General features: G+C 43.5%; 1 protein-coding gene across 1 annotated transcript in view; it reads right to left on the minus strand.

Moving 5' to 3' along the window:
• EEPD1 (endonuclease/exonuclease/phosphatase family domain containing 1) overlaps nt 1-15,320 on the minus strand; it is a 56,764-nt gene that overhangs the window by 14,353 nt on the left and 27,091 nt on the right. Inside the window, exon 2 of the mRNA XM_033165487.1 lies at nt 5,317-5,368. Coding sequence (XP_033021378.1) covers nt 5,317-5,368 — 52 coding nt within the window. The remainder of the gene's footprint in view (nt 1-5,316; nt 5,369-15,320) is intronic.

A 15,320-nucleotide genomic window follows, 5' to 3' on the forward strand; every position in this document is an offset into this window, starting at 1 on the left:
GAGCATTTGCAATGTTTGCAAACTTTGAAGTTTTTCTCATGTACTGCAATTTTTAAATTTTGTTCTGTAATTTTTGCAGGAAAACTCACTCTCTTTCTCGGATGTGTACAAGAGGAAGGATTCCAGAGCTAATGCCAGTCATCTGCTGAAGAACAAGTTGGGAGTTCAACTCTTTAAGATCTCAGTTGAACTAGGGACAAGCTATGTTGCGTAGTTACTACACTGGGAGCCTTTTAGTTTAGAAAAACAGTGAGTAAGTCAGGAGATTGTAGAAGTGCAAAAAAAATTTCCATGGTACGGTGAAAGCGGATGGAAAGAAAAGGTCTTTCAATGCAACACAACGCTGCAAGATTACATGGAAAAAGCACTTCTTCTCTGGCATGACACCAAACCATTGTTTACCAGGAGAGTGCATAGGCTCCCAGAGAAGAGCTTGCAGCTTCTTCGCTCTTCCTGGGTCCTTTTTACTGTCAACCTGCACCAAGCTAAGCCATGCTTTTGCTTAGTGTATGTTCCAAACCTGGGCTTGTCCTTAAGCTCTCTCTTCACGACATACACTGCCTGCATTATAAATATAAAATACCATATTTTTCGCTCCATAAGACACACTTTTTCCCTCCTAAAAATTAAGGGGAAATGCCTGTGCGTCTTATGGAGTGAATGGTGGTCCCTGGAGCTGAATTGCCCAGGGGCCAAAAGAGGATCGTGCTTTTTATTTTACAAAGAGAAAGGGGGGTGTTGAAAGGACCCCCCTCAGCAGCTGATCAGCAAGAGATCGGGAGAGAGATAAGAGTCCTGGCTCCCTTTCAGCACCGCCCTCCTTTGGTGAATGTGCTGCAGAGGGAGGTTGTTTGTTTCCCCAGCGACATGTGACTGGCTGATTAGATTATCTGTCTGGAAACTGTAGAAATGGCTCCCTTTCCTTCAGAAGCTGCAGAAATGTGAGTTGAACCCCATAAAAAATGGGGCTTTTCCTCTTTGATTTTCCCCCTTTGCAAAAGGAGCTTTGCTTTTCTCCCTTTGCAAAAAAGCTGCAAAACTTTTAGCTGATCCTAAAAAAACACAGGGCTTTTCCCTTTGCAAAAAAAGCTACAAAACTTTTAGCTGATCCTCAAAAAAACCAGGGCTTTTCCCTTTGCAAAAAAAGCTCCAAAACTTTTAGCTGATCCTCAGAAAAACAGGGCTTTTCCCTTTGCAAAAAAAGCTGCAAAACTTTTAGCTGATCCTCAAAAAAACAGGGCTTTTAGAGGAGAACCAGGAAAAAATTTTTTTCCTTGTTTCCTCCTCTAAAAACGAGGTGCGCCCTATGGAGCGAAAAATACGGTATATAGGAAGAAGACCAAGAAGCTGCCCAATCAGTCATTTTGTTCTTCCTGAGTGAAAGATGGTCACAAAATAAGGCCGGAGAAAGGAAAAAACCTAGACTGGAAGTATCACAGAGAATTGCTTCCGACAAATGAAAGTTTCAGTATAATTTCCCTCACAGTGAGGTGAGTGAAACTTAATGCAGCAAGTCAACTTGAGCTCTCCAGCGAACTGTGATTCCGCTTCATATCTTTCTTGCTTTCCTTGCATTTGGCATTCACCAGTTTGTTCAGCCTGAGACACATGATTCAGCCTCGCTCGGTGAAACCCGCTTGGTCGGGAACACCCACAATAAAGGAGAAAATGTGTCAGGCTCCCGTTAAAGGTACTTCCGGGACACTGGCCGGCAGGCAGTCCATGGCTCTCCAAAGCAGTTACAACTATTGGCTTCTTCTGCCTGTTTGCTTGGGCAAATGTCGTTGTCAGTTCCAGCCACTGACCTCAGGGACGATGAACTGGGAGGACGTATTTCCAAGGCTGTGTGTGCATTATACCTTTAAATAACACTGGAAGCACGTTGTTTCCCTTAACGAATTACGGGCACTGTACTTTGCACAGGGTTGCTGGTTCACTCTAACTCTGTGACGGGAAAACTACAGTGCCCAGAATTCTTTGAGGGGAAGAGTATGCTTCAGGCGTGCTTTAAAAGTATAGTGTGTATGCAGTGCAAGTCCAGATTTGGCTATGTGACTCCATAGCTCCAGCTGGCTCTGATTTCCATTTAGCCTTGATGAACTCTTAGAAAAAGGAGTCGGTGGAAGACCAAAGAGAAGACAGTGGTCACTTGGGGATGGGAGGAAGCACTTAAAAGGTTGAGTAGAGGAGGCTTCTGTGGCGAGGAGATGCTAACTCATATCTACATTTAAGTTTTAAAGAAAAACCGCAAAAAATCAATTATTGTGGCAATAAAGCCTTGCTATGCACCAGTTTCCTGTCCCAATATTATTTATCTGTGCATGAATACAGTATATATGCATACATACGTTACACACAAGCATGCTGCGTGTGCAGAAAAGTTACATGTTCTCTCACAGAACTCACAGGGCTTTGGCACTTTTGAGTCCATAGAAAGGAGGAGCGTTATTTGGGCAGGGTATAGCTCTCTCTTCCGCTTAACAGTCATCTCATGAACAGTCTGCTTTGCCGTGAAAGTGATTTAGGACTAACAAAGATAACAATGGGTTTAATCACGATGAAACACTGATCTGGCTGAAATGTATGAAGCTGACAAGAAAGCCACTGAGAGCGCATTTGTCGAACCTGTTATGTTCCATGCCAGATATGGGAGAAAGAAATTTTCTATCAGAGCGAGGAAGCTGCAAAATCCATCCATCCTAAACTTGTTTTCACATGTCTATATTTTGTTAGGCAAAGAACAGAAAGCCGGCCAAATGATACAAATTAATTTTTCGAAACTTTGCAAAACACGCACACACTCCCCACTTCGTATATAAACGAATATACGTCTCCATGCCATTCCTTCTTATAGTGAACTCAGGTGGTGAACAGGAAGGCATCCAAAAAAGGGGCCACAAAGGTGGGGAGGGAGAAAGTGAGGTAGCAGTATGCTCAGAGGAACAACCATGTTTGCAGAAATAACAACATTTTGTCAACAGTAAACTCAAGAGAATCCACCCTCCTTGCACTCTAAACAACAGCAGCCGTGGCCTAATGAGGACTGAGGTGATCAGTTGATAGACAGTTCTAAAAGAAAACATGAAAATGGGGAGTGGTCTGCAATTGTGTGACATTTCCCACAACAATGTGGAAAGCTGCAGAAATCAGGAAGCTTTGAGAAAAGCTAGTTTTTGTACTGTAGCATGTGAAGAGGGATCCAAAGAAATACTTTTGTTGTTGTTTAGTCGTTTAGTCATGTCCAACTATTCGTCACCCCATGGACCAGAGCACGCCAGGCACTCCTTTCTTCCACTGCTTCCCGCAGTTTGGTCAGACTCATGTTGGTAGCTTCGTGAACACTGTCCAACCATCTCGTCCTCTGTCGTCCCCTTCTCCTTGTGCCCTCCAGTTTTCCAGCACCAGGGTCTTTTCCAGGGAGTCTTCTCTTCTCATGAGGTGGCCAAAGTATTGGAGCCTCAGCTTCAGGATCCGTCCTTCCAGTGAGCACTCAGGGCTGATTTCCTTCAGAATGGATAGGTTTGATCTTCTTGCAGTCTCCTCCAGCACCATAATTCAAAAGCATCAATTCTTCGGCGATCAGCCTTCTTTATGGTCCAGCTCTCACTTCCATACATCACTACTGGGGAAACCATAGCTTTAACTATACGGACCTTTGTCGGCAAGGTGATGTCTCTGCTTTTTAAGATGCTGTCTAGGTTTGTCATTGCTTTCCTCCCAAGAAGCAGGTGTCTTTTAATTTCATGACTGCTGTCACCATCCGCAGTGATCATGAAGCCCAGGAAAGTAAAATCTCCCACTGCCTCCATTTCTTCCCCTTCTATTTGCCAGGAGGTGGTGGGACCAGTGGCCATGATCTTAGAATTACTTTAGGCATGCCCAAAGGGTTACACGCACCCAGTAGAGAATTTTTTAGCCCCGCCCCCCCCATCTGAAAAGACAAAAGAGTTTCTCCCTCTGTCTGTGTCTGTCTCTCTCTCAAACACACAAACACAGTCATATCACAAGCTCTGAAACTCAGCTCACTTTCAAAAGTGGTTTGCTGTGCAGCATTGTCAAAGATCCCGTGAGCGTGTTGAAAACAGTACATAGTCATGTGGTTAATAATTGAAATCTAGAGAATGCTAAGAGAAAAAAGAGCAGAAGACTCTTACTCTTTTACACGCTGCCTTAGAGCACATAAGAAGGAACCAAATTTCCTCTGGCAACTGGCTGCATTCAGGTGTCATGCTAAACCATGGTTTAGCACTACAATAATAAGTCTCAACAAGCCTTGAGGTTGTGCACTGTCTCCTCCCATCTGGCACGGCTATCAGAAGGAGATCAGAAATTTAGATTAACTACAGTTTAACAGCTGGGATAGCTCAGTTGGTAGAGCCTGAGACTCTTAATCTCAGGGTCATGGATTCGAGCCCTGCATTACAGGGGATTGGACTAGATGACCCTCGTGGTCCCTTCCAACTCTACAATTCTATGATTGTAACATGTTCTCTGAAACTTAAACTGTGGCTAATCTTAACCATGGTTCATTAAAAACAAGCCAGCTTCATAAACCATAGTTTCAAGCTGGCCGGTTTCCACTAACCACAGTTAAGATTAACCAGTTTGTTCAGTTACAGGTAGGTAGCTGTGTTGGTCTGCCATAGTCAAAAGAAAATAAAAAATAAAAAAATTCCTTCCAGTAGCACCTTAGAGACCAACGAAGTTTGTTCTTGGTATGAGCTTTTGTGTGCATGCACACTTCTTCAGATACACTGAAACAGATATCACCAAAACCTTATATATAGTGAGAGAGTGGGGAGGGGTATTACTCAGAAGGGTGGTGGGAATGGGTGATTGGCTGATAGGTGTGGAAAACCTGTTGACGACTGTTAACGACTGCAATTGGTCTTAAAGCAAGGGGTGAGATGGCTAAAGATAGCTTTGTCATGTATAATGAGATAAGAATCCAATGTCTTTGTTCAGACCAGGTCTCTCCGTGGTTTTAAGTTTGGCAATTAGTTGTAATTCAGCAACTTCTCTTTCTAGTCTATTTCTGAAATTCCTTTGTAGTAGTTTGTTCAGGTTCAGATAACATCACAAGTTGCTGTAAATAGTTGCACAAAAGAGAAGGGGGAGGGGGTGCGGCCACACGAGGCCAAAGGTCACTGCAGTCCATCCTTACCATGGTCAACTAGCGTTATATCTGGGTGCAATATGTAGCATGAAGCGAAGGGGATCTATACTATATGAATCGCAGTAAACAGGGAATCCTATAACTAAAAGAAGAGTTGTGCTCGAAAAGATGTGTGCAGCTCTACAAACAGGTTAAAATACCTTTTCCAGTGCATCTCTGTCAACCAGCTCTTGCACAGCCAAAAGCTTGATGCTAGAAGAGAGAGAGAAAAACAGCAAAAGAAGTCATTTTAAAATCAAGTCAAACTAGCTCCTGAAAGTTTGAAAACCCTTATATGGCACGCTAGCCAGTCCGTTTACAACGGTGCAGTCCCACGCAGTCATTAAATCCCCATCTATCTTGCAAAAGAACGATCTGCAAGAGCTTACGCTACTTCACTGGACACAGCTGACCTTGACCGCTCTGTTGCAGCATGCGTAAGCAGATTCTTGGCTGAGAACCCAACTATCATACCAAAATGCTGCATGCAAGAACCAGCAGCCTGAGGTGGGAGTTGCTTTATTTACATCTGAAAGGAAGCTCCTGGACTGGTATGTTTGTTTTAAGAGCTGCCTTGCTAGATCAGCGCAAGGGAGCAAAGTGGCGAAGCATTTTTTGGGGGGGTCAACCTTGGCTAACCAGGTGCTTCTGGGAAGCTCACAAGCAAGTCGTGCAGAGGGCAAAACAACCCCTGTGATTTATCCTGAAAGTCAGGTATTAATAGGTCTACTGCTTTTGAACCTAGAAGCTCCGTTTTGCTGTCACAGTTAATCAAAATATATTCACCCCCTACAAATTTGCCCGATCCTTGTCTTTTGAAGAGTCACTCCAGCTACTGCTAACCACCACTTCTTGGGATAATGGTTCACAAAAGCCCACTATCTGCATAGCTGTCAACTCCCCCCCCCTTTTTAAGGGAAATTCCCTTATTCTGAATAGGATTCCTTGCTCCTCCCAAGGAATACCCTTGCCCCGGCTCTCCTCCCGAGTAGGGCCTCCCCTCTCCCTCTCCTCGTGAGGAGCTGGGCAATCCCTGACAATATGGTCCACAAAATCATAGACATGACGGTCAAGAGAGGAGGGCACTGCCACTGGAGTCCATAAATCCTCTCTTACATACCAGGAAACGTCTTCACCTGGCTTGGTATTGAGGGCCTGGCGCTGGTGTTGGGCATAAGAGATAGACTGGGGATGCTGCTGAAGGCCACCTCTGGCACAGTGGTGGCGAACCCAGGAACAATTGGAGACGGGGGTGGGGTGGGGGTGGAGTTGGACCAGCTTTGCCCCAGATGCTTCCCCAGGAGGGGAGCCCTCTTGGCTAATGGGGTATTCAGCATTGGGCTTGGGGTATTCAGCATTGTGGGGCTGAATACTTTTGTGGAAGCCCTCTAGGCATGTCTCTGGGATCTGGGCCTCCTCCTCTCAGCCTGCTGGGGCCCTTCTCTGGGTGAAATTTTTCTTGGGATCCCATCTTCTCATTCCCCAGCCTACTGTGACCTTCCCTGTGGTCGCCCACTTCCAGCTTCCTGATAGCCTCTCACTCCTCTGACCACCCTCCATGACATCTGCAAGAGACTCAGGACACCCTGGAGGAGAAGGTACATAGTTTGAGGCTGCTTCTAGATCCATCACCGTGGACACAGTTGCCCTCAGTGGCTGGGGTACTTCTTAACAGCTTTGGCTGGTAAGGCAGTTAGACTATTCTTGGATCTTGGTAGTTTGACCACCAGTGTCCATGCACTGGTAGCCTCAACACTGGATTACTGCAATGGGCTCTTGGTGCGGCTACTCTTGAGGTTAGTGCAGAGGCTACAGGTGCACTGGCAGAACAGCACCTAGGCTGCTTATGGAGACAGACTAGCACCAGCATATAACACCTTGTTTGTGGGATCTGCATGGTGATAGCATATGAGGTGCTACTGAATCGAGTTGCTTGAGAGACTGCCTTATGCCTTAAATACTCAGAAGGGCGCTACAACGTGCAGGAGAGTTTCTCCTTCAAGAAGAAGAAGAAGAGGAGGAGGAGTTTGGATTTGATATCCTGCTTTATCACTACCCAAAGGAGTCTCAAAGCGGCTAACATTCTCCTTTCCCTTCTTCCCCCACAACAAACACTCTGTGAGGTGAGTGGGGCTGAGAGACTTCAGAGAAGTGTGAGTAGCCCAAGGTCACCCAGCAGCTGCATGTGGAAGAGTGGGGAAGCGAACCCGGTTCCCCAGATTACGAGTCTACCGCTCTCAACTACTACACCAAACTGGCTCTCTTAACATACAAAAGCTCCCTCCACAGTAATTTAGAGAAGGGTTCCCCCCGTTGCGTGGAACAGCATCTCTGCTGAGATAAGACAGGTGCTCACAATCTGTACTTTCCAGAAACAGCGGAAGACATTTTTTGATTCAATTAGCTTTTGCAGCTGGGTGAAAAGGTTTCTGCCATAGACGTTCCTTTTGTATTATTTGTAAACCCAACTTTGGTTGTTTTTCTCCTGTTGTAGAAAACCATTTTTAGTTGTTTTTATGCTAGGTTTGTAAATCACCCTAAGGCTCATGTGAAAGGTGATTCATGAATTTATAAAATACTATTAATGACAACAACAGCAGTTACTGCATCCATTTGTCATTACTCGAATAGGCTGCTCTGTACAGTATAATTAAACCCATCTACAAAGTTGCCTAATAAAAACCAAATTGATTCTGGCAACCTTTTCTTAGAATGGGTGCACGCAGATAGAGCCACATGCCCCAAAATGATGTAGAAAGAGAAGCAGGGAGACAGAAATAGGAGTTCGCCATTGACTTTAGCCAAACCCCTGTGCTGACTCATGAAAACATGAGGCTCGTAAAGAAGCATAAGCACTGAGCGAGGATTTATAGCACTGCATAGGGAAGGAGAGATCGTTTATCTAAACGGCGCAAGGCAACCTGGCATCCATGGCTGGTGTAGAAAGCAGAACTGATTGGATATCCTCTGTGGTTTTTACAGGACATGCAGTGCAACTGATCTAAAAATAGGAGGCAGTTATTGTTGGCTGTCCAATAGATTACACTCCTCCAAGGGCTACAAAGGTTGACATATATATATATATATATATATATATATATATATATATATATATATATGAATAATCATCCACAGAACAGGTACAGTGTAGTAGAGTCCAGAACTCAAATCCACAGTGAGTCTCCAACTAGCAATTTAAGGAGGATCAGGCAGAAATTCTATCTGTGTGCCACCACTCAACTGTGGTGAAATGGTGAGAAATGCAGGGAGACCAGCCGCACCAACAAGGAAGCCTAATATTTATTCTAGTAAGCCAGAACAGGTCAGGTGGGTAACCTTTTGGCCCCTATAAAGGCCTTCTGGGTCAGGACTGTTCCGCGCTGCTCACTCACCAGAGCAACTAGCTCTCACTGCTGCCTCAGATTGCCTTGGCCTCACCTCCTAAACTCAACCGTAAGCCCAGTCTGCCAAGTTGCAGAGAGACAAGTTCATTCACACTTGGCCAGCTGGCGTCGTCCCACCAAGGAACAGGGTGTACCTGGAATGTACCAGAGAATCCACAGAGACCCAAAGTCATTCTCGGCACAATATACTTGTTTGTTTCATCCTGGTCAAACGGACAGTTCCGAAACTTTGACACAATGAAAACCCCTGAATTAAGGAAATCAAAGCAGCTCTCTCTGTGTACAAAATGAAGATACTTGTGTCCTGGCCTGGTACAAATGCATTCAAGGGGAAGGAGTCAATAAGAGTCAAGGGAGAGAAGTATAAGAATCCCCATTTGTCCCAATGTGTGAAGGCAAGCAGCCTTCACACATCTGGCAGGTGTAAACATTATCTCCCAGTCTGCAAGTACTGATCAAGAAGGCTGATCGCCGAAGAATTGATGCTTTTGAATTATGGTGCTGGAGGAGACTCTTGAGAGTCCCATGGACTGCAAGAAGATCAAACCTATCCATTCTCAAGGAAATTGGCCCTGAGTGCTCACTAGAAGGACAGATCCTGAAGTTGAGGCTCCAGTACTTTGGCCACCTCATGAGAAGAGAAGACTCCCTGGAAAAGACCCTGATGTTGGGAAAGATGGAGGGCACAAGGAGAAGGGGACGACAGAGGATGAGATGGTTGGACCGTGTTCTCGAAGCTACTAACATGAGTTTGGCCAAACTGTGGGAGGCAGTGGAGGATAGGGGTGCCTGGCATGCTCTGGTCCATGGGGTCACGAAGAGTCGGACACAATTGAACGACTGAACAACAACAACCTGCAAGTACTTCATATGGTCAGTTGTCACATGGTCATTTGCCTTCATCCACTATCAATCAGCTAATGGGAGAGACAGGCATAGCCACCTGCCAATGTATTACCAATTGCAGAAGAGATCCTTCAACTCATTCATAAAAAGTAGGTGTAGACTTAAAAGAAACAACCTGGCTTCCTTACTGGATAACTGCCATCGGCTAACACAAGCCTATTGTCTTCCGTAGAGTTCAGGGACCAGGCCTGTAAGGTTTCGTAGCCCCGTATCTGGTGGTACCAATGGCACACCATCGTCCAGAACAGAAGCTCTTCTCACAACAAGCCACTGTATCTGTCCATCAACGAAAGAGCAGCCATTCATAGCTGAAAATGTTGCATGGGTGATGGATGAGAAAGAGATAAATTATGTCACTGAGCTTTGCATCAATGGGTAAGGGAAGAATAGAAATAAAGCCATCAGTTGGAAATATATTTTGAATATGGTGGGATGTTTAGCCAAGGCGCCTAAGAAATTCACAGTAGTCAACAGAGTAACTCAGTCATCTGACACTTCTGATTACTGGGAAAACAAACACAGGTTTTCTGACAAAGATTATATATTGTCTGTGTCATGTTTCAACTTGGCAACATAAAATTACTCACACATTTTTTACAATGCTAGGAGGGTTCTTAAGCCTGATAATGTATGAAGTGGGATTTTTTTATTTTTATTTTTACATCCATCCCTAAGTAACTTGTTCAACCGGCGATTGAGCCTGAGGTTATATGATGTCACATCAAACAATTCTTATCCCACACTTTCAAGGGCATTTCCTCATCACTTTCCTTCCTGCAAAAAGTGAGGGTTAGAAGCAGGTTTGTTGTGCAACAGCAGCAAATCCACTTAGAATCACAGAATCTTTAACTGAACAACATGATTTTCTCTGGATATAATTAGCCTCTCAAAAAGTAGCAACAGTCTAGAAGCAGTTACACCCCCTGTCACACAGTTCCCGTCATTTTTATTTTTCTTGGATCTTTGTTTCCATGGAAATGCAGGTTAAAAAAAAACCTACTGTCTCCTACACACACCCGGTAATGCAGATTGCATCAGTTAAAGAACTAAAAGTATAACTTTTTAATCCAGTACTAATAAATTTCTTCATAGCAAAAACAGGCAAAGGAGTTAACTATGACTCAAGCAGTTAATATTATAAAGAGAAAAAGAAAGTTGTTGGGGTTTTGGGGGGGATACACTGAAGTTAAAATGAAATGGGTGGCTTTTTGTAAGACTGTCTGCAGCAAATGAATATTACTTCCAACACATTTTGCCTAGGGCTGGTTGTGACGTGTTTTTCTGTCAACTAACTTGAGGGATTTCTCCCATTTTATACAGGCACTGCTTTTGAAACAACACATATAACCATTTTCAGCTTTTCCCGAGTTCAACATAGCTTACTCCCCAGCTCGTGAGTGAGCTTAGGATTCTAGCCGTGAGACCAGAGAAGATACAATGCTGACATGTCAAACAGGGAAGAGCCTTGGAAAGACATGTTTTGACCCCTTCAGTCCTGGGCTCAGCAGCATGAATTGCCCTTCCTTTCCACGGATGGCTTCAACTATGGTTTAGTTGAAGCCATCCGTGGAAGGCATTCCTAAGACTGCCTCCTGATTTGCAAACCATAGTTTCCAGACAGACGGCATTACACTGGAACTGGGCCTTGATCTGTCAACAGAGCATCCTTTCATAAAAACAAAATTCTAAATTCCTTTCTAATATAACCCGTATTTGTTTGCTATTACATTAACAGCCGGGGGGGGGGGTATTTAATCCCATCTTACTGTGGTCTAAAATAGTCTACTTGCAATTATGAAATAGCCGCTCTATCGTTTTTTTAAAAGCAGGGTTTGTCCGTTTTTGCTAGACAGATTGGGGATAACATTCTTTGTGTGTCTTTTTACAGAGGCATTTACACTGGGTTTGGATGTATCATTTAACATTTAAAATAAAATAAAATAAAAATCCTCTCTACCAGAAGAGGTAAGGCCAGCATTCAAAACAAAGATCTGAAGCTCATAAAAACAATAGTTGGCTTTCAACCTCCAGAAGACTGAGCATGATTATTTTGCAAAATAAATAAGCTTTTCTGTTTGGCTCCTTTGCTTTGTTCTTCTGAATTTCCCTTGCAGGTTACACTTTGATGCTTCTGAAATATCTTTTCCTCCCTCTGATTCTCCCTCACTGCCCCAATGTAAGACCTGGAGAGCCCGTTATTAAATTGTGTGATTTGTTATTTTTAGAGGATGTGCAAATGTTGAAAAATGGCCAGTGACGTCTCATCGTTCCTTGATATAAAACAAAGCTAAAAATAAAATTAAACGGCTATACAAGGAACTCAGGAATAGCCAGGATTGTTTTTCTTAGGAATTTACCATTTGAGGAGCTTAGTTTTGTGTGCTTGCCAAACAGCTTTAAACCCTGGAAGCAATCAAATGTAATTTAAGGTTGTCTAATTCCCTGCTTTTACAGAGCGCCACAGCTAAATCCTAAATCCTATGCAGTCTTTCAGTGAGAAAACTTTCATCTTTTGTTAATTTTCAAGAGTTTTATGCTCCTTAGGCTATATTTTTGACCTACTTGCACATTACAGACTTTCAACAATATTTTCTTTTCTGTGACTTGAGTGCTGGGGGACCATGCCTTGAAAGGGACAGAACACGAAACAGCTGCTCATCTCATGCAATGACAAGTGTGACGTTTTCCCCTGTGCATACACAACATCAGTGCTTCCACACATATTTTCACGTGTATAACAATCAGGCATATAAAAATAAACTACAGCTTTATTGGTTACTAGCAGTTTCATACCTAGGAAATGCTAAAAAACAAAAAAATCAGTGTAGTTTTGAAAGGCTCAGTGTACAACATGGGGAGGCAACCTAAGGCTCGGGGCCCGGATCCGGCCCAATCGCCTTCTCAATCCGGCCCACAGACGGTCCGGGAATCAGCGTGTTTTTACATGAGTAGAATGTGTTCTTTTATTTAAAATGCATCTCTGGGTTATTTGTTGGGCATAGGAATTCGTTTTTTTTTTTCTTTTCAAAATATAGTCCGGCCCCCCACATGGTCTGAGGGACAGTGTACCGGCCCCCTGCTGAAAAAGTTTGCTGACCCCTGGTCTACAACCTTGATTCAAAATGGCACCCAACTGTATCCAGGCCAAGGACTCAGCTTATAAACATGTGACACCAGATGGCGCTGCAGAGCAGTGATCTATCACCAATGGGATTTTGCATTGAAAGTTTTTATAGTCTTTTTCCCTATAGCGTGTTTTTTTATCAGTATAGATCCAGCCAAGGACCCAAACTTGTTCCCTGATCTCAGGAACCACCAGGCAAAATCTGGTTACAATATCTGGAGAGGTGTCCAAATGCATAGAGAACAAACAGGCAACTTCCCAAAATATACGTTTGTAACAGCTTTTCAGTGTATTATGTATTTAACTCAATCGCCAATCCGTTGTAATTTGTAACTGCAGGCACTTTCAAAACAGCAATTTGCAATGGCACATGCCTTTTTCTTTTTAATGAGACCATGAACTCTTTTAGCTAGAACTTTCTAATTTTGCAAACATCTTCCAAGTTTCATGTGGGAAGCCGCATGATTATTAAAAGCCGCAATAGAGAAAATGAACCTTGTGCCCTATACTTAGTGCGCCATTCTAATTTTTAAAAACTACAAAATAAACAATAGGATTTCTCCATTAGGATGCAGATGTCCCCCTCCCCACAAGGAGAAGCTAGATGGTGCCATAAGAAACTTCAAGCTTCAGGTCTGTTAGTAGCCAGAGCCCCACACAAACATTGCTCTGTGTACTACAGGCCAATATTGCCACAGCTTTAAATACCAAATGTCAAGTGCTTCTGATTTATACATCAAGGACTGTCTCTCGGCTTTCTCTGTAATTCTAATCCACAGTAACATGTAATTTTCTCCCAGGTCTGCAAGGAAGGAAATACAGTACAGTGGTACCTCAGGTTACAGACGATTCAGGTTACAGACTCCGCTAACCCAGAAATAGTACCTCGGGTTAAGAGCTTTGCTTCAGGATGAGAACAGAAATCGCACGGCGGCAGCGGTAGGTCCCATTAGCTAAAGTGGTACCTCAGGTTACGAACAGTTTCAGGTTAAGAACGGACCTCCAGAACGAATGAAGTTCTTAATCCGAGGTACCACTGTAGGTTGAATCAACATGACCTTAGCAAAATGATGCCCCTTTTATTTGTGGAGTTACACTAAACAGGCCCTGCCAATTTTAATGTACAACACAGTGGCTCCAACTTAGGTTTGCAACAAGAGGGCAAGGACAGTGATCGGCAGAGTTCTCCTATGCAAAGAAAACTCTGAAGAAGCTAGGGAGTTTCTCTCTGAGGTACACCATGGAGAACCGCATTCAGAATAAACACATCTTTTGTTATATAGCTACACTTGAATCCAGAGCTTCTGCAAAAGTAGTTTGGGAGCAACCACTAGCAATTGGGAATCTTCAAAATTGCTTCTGCACAAATGCTACCTGATAAAATGGAAAATTCGACGGCAGGGCACGTGGGATATATGTATCTACACTGTAGACCTAAAATAGGGTACCTTTCTTTCTTTCTTTCTTTCTTTCCTTTTCTTTCCAGAGAATACTGGAAACAGTCATTCAGTGAAATCAGATTGGGGTATAGGAATCTTCCTTTGCACAGAAATTCCTTAGCATTGCCAATAAACTACAAATCCCAGAATTCTCCGGAGGGAGCTCTGAAAGCTGATCTGATATAAAACCAATATAAGTTTGAAGTGTAAACCTTTCTAGGGGAAAACTGTCCACTGACCTATGCTCTCCATGTTGTCTTTCATGATTCATTCACCTCACCCTTCGTTCAACTGCTGCATTTTTATCTCTGTAATAAAGAGACCAAGTCCCCTGTGGTGACAGTCTCCAAACTACCCAATCTGATAACCTATCAAAGCGAGAAAGGAATGAGACACGCATATCGATGCTGGAGTATCACTACACGAACACAGCAATTATACTGTAAAAAGTTATAAAGGGAACTTTATTCAGCAAGGGCGAAAGCGTTTCAAGCCAAAGTGCCAGATTTTTGCTCCCACAGCTCAGCAAAATTCAGTTTTCCTACAGGGATAGTAAGCAGTTTCCCTAAACAACTGTCACAGAGCAGCCTAGAAACCCAAAGTAACCACTTTTGGACCGACATGGTCTGAGAGACCTAGGGAGTTTCCCATGACAGGCTTAGCACAAGATGTTAAACCACAAGTTTCTGAAGTGTATTCCTCTTTTCTCTCCCTATATGCCTCTCAGCAAAATATGAAATATTCCCCTGGATTTTATCACATTATGTTGCAGAGAGGGACAGTGTATTTAAATCTCTCCTCCACACACACACACACACACACTCCAAGAAAGACAGCCCCTCTGTACACAGGGAAATAGCAAACACAACAAGTCTAGCGTGTGATTCTTCTATTTACAAGATTTTATTTATTTTTGGGAAGGGGCATTCAAATATGAAAGCTCTCCTCCGCCATTATTTGCAGCCAGAAGTGGTGTGGAATACATGAGGGCCTTAGCACTCGATTTTGCCGAAGTCAGGAGTGTCTCATTGTGCACATGGCATGCCTCAGGTAAATGGCAAACTGCTGCACTTGTGTAGTGATTACTCATGCAGGTAGGAATCCCTGTCATCTGCTTGCCAGATGCAGATATGACAGATTTCCTGCTCTCTGCACATGCTTTTATTACTAGCGTGCCGCACAAATCATGTGGCAATGACTACCTGCATGGCTCAAATCAATTAGCCAACTGCAGGTATATTTATGGTGCTTTCGCGATGTCATTGATCATGACTAATTTGGGGGGAATGTGA

This window comes from Lacerta agilis, chromosome 12, assembly GCF_009819535.1.
Source record: "Lacerta agilis isolate rLacAgi1 chromosome 12, rLacAgi1.pri, whole genome shotgun sequence".
Lineage (NCBI taxonomy): Eukaryota > Metazoa > Chordata > Lepidosauria > Squamata > Lacertidae > Lacerta > Lacerta agilis.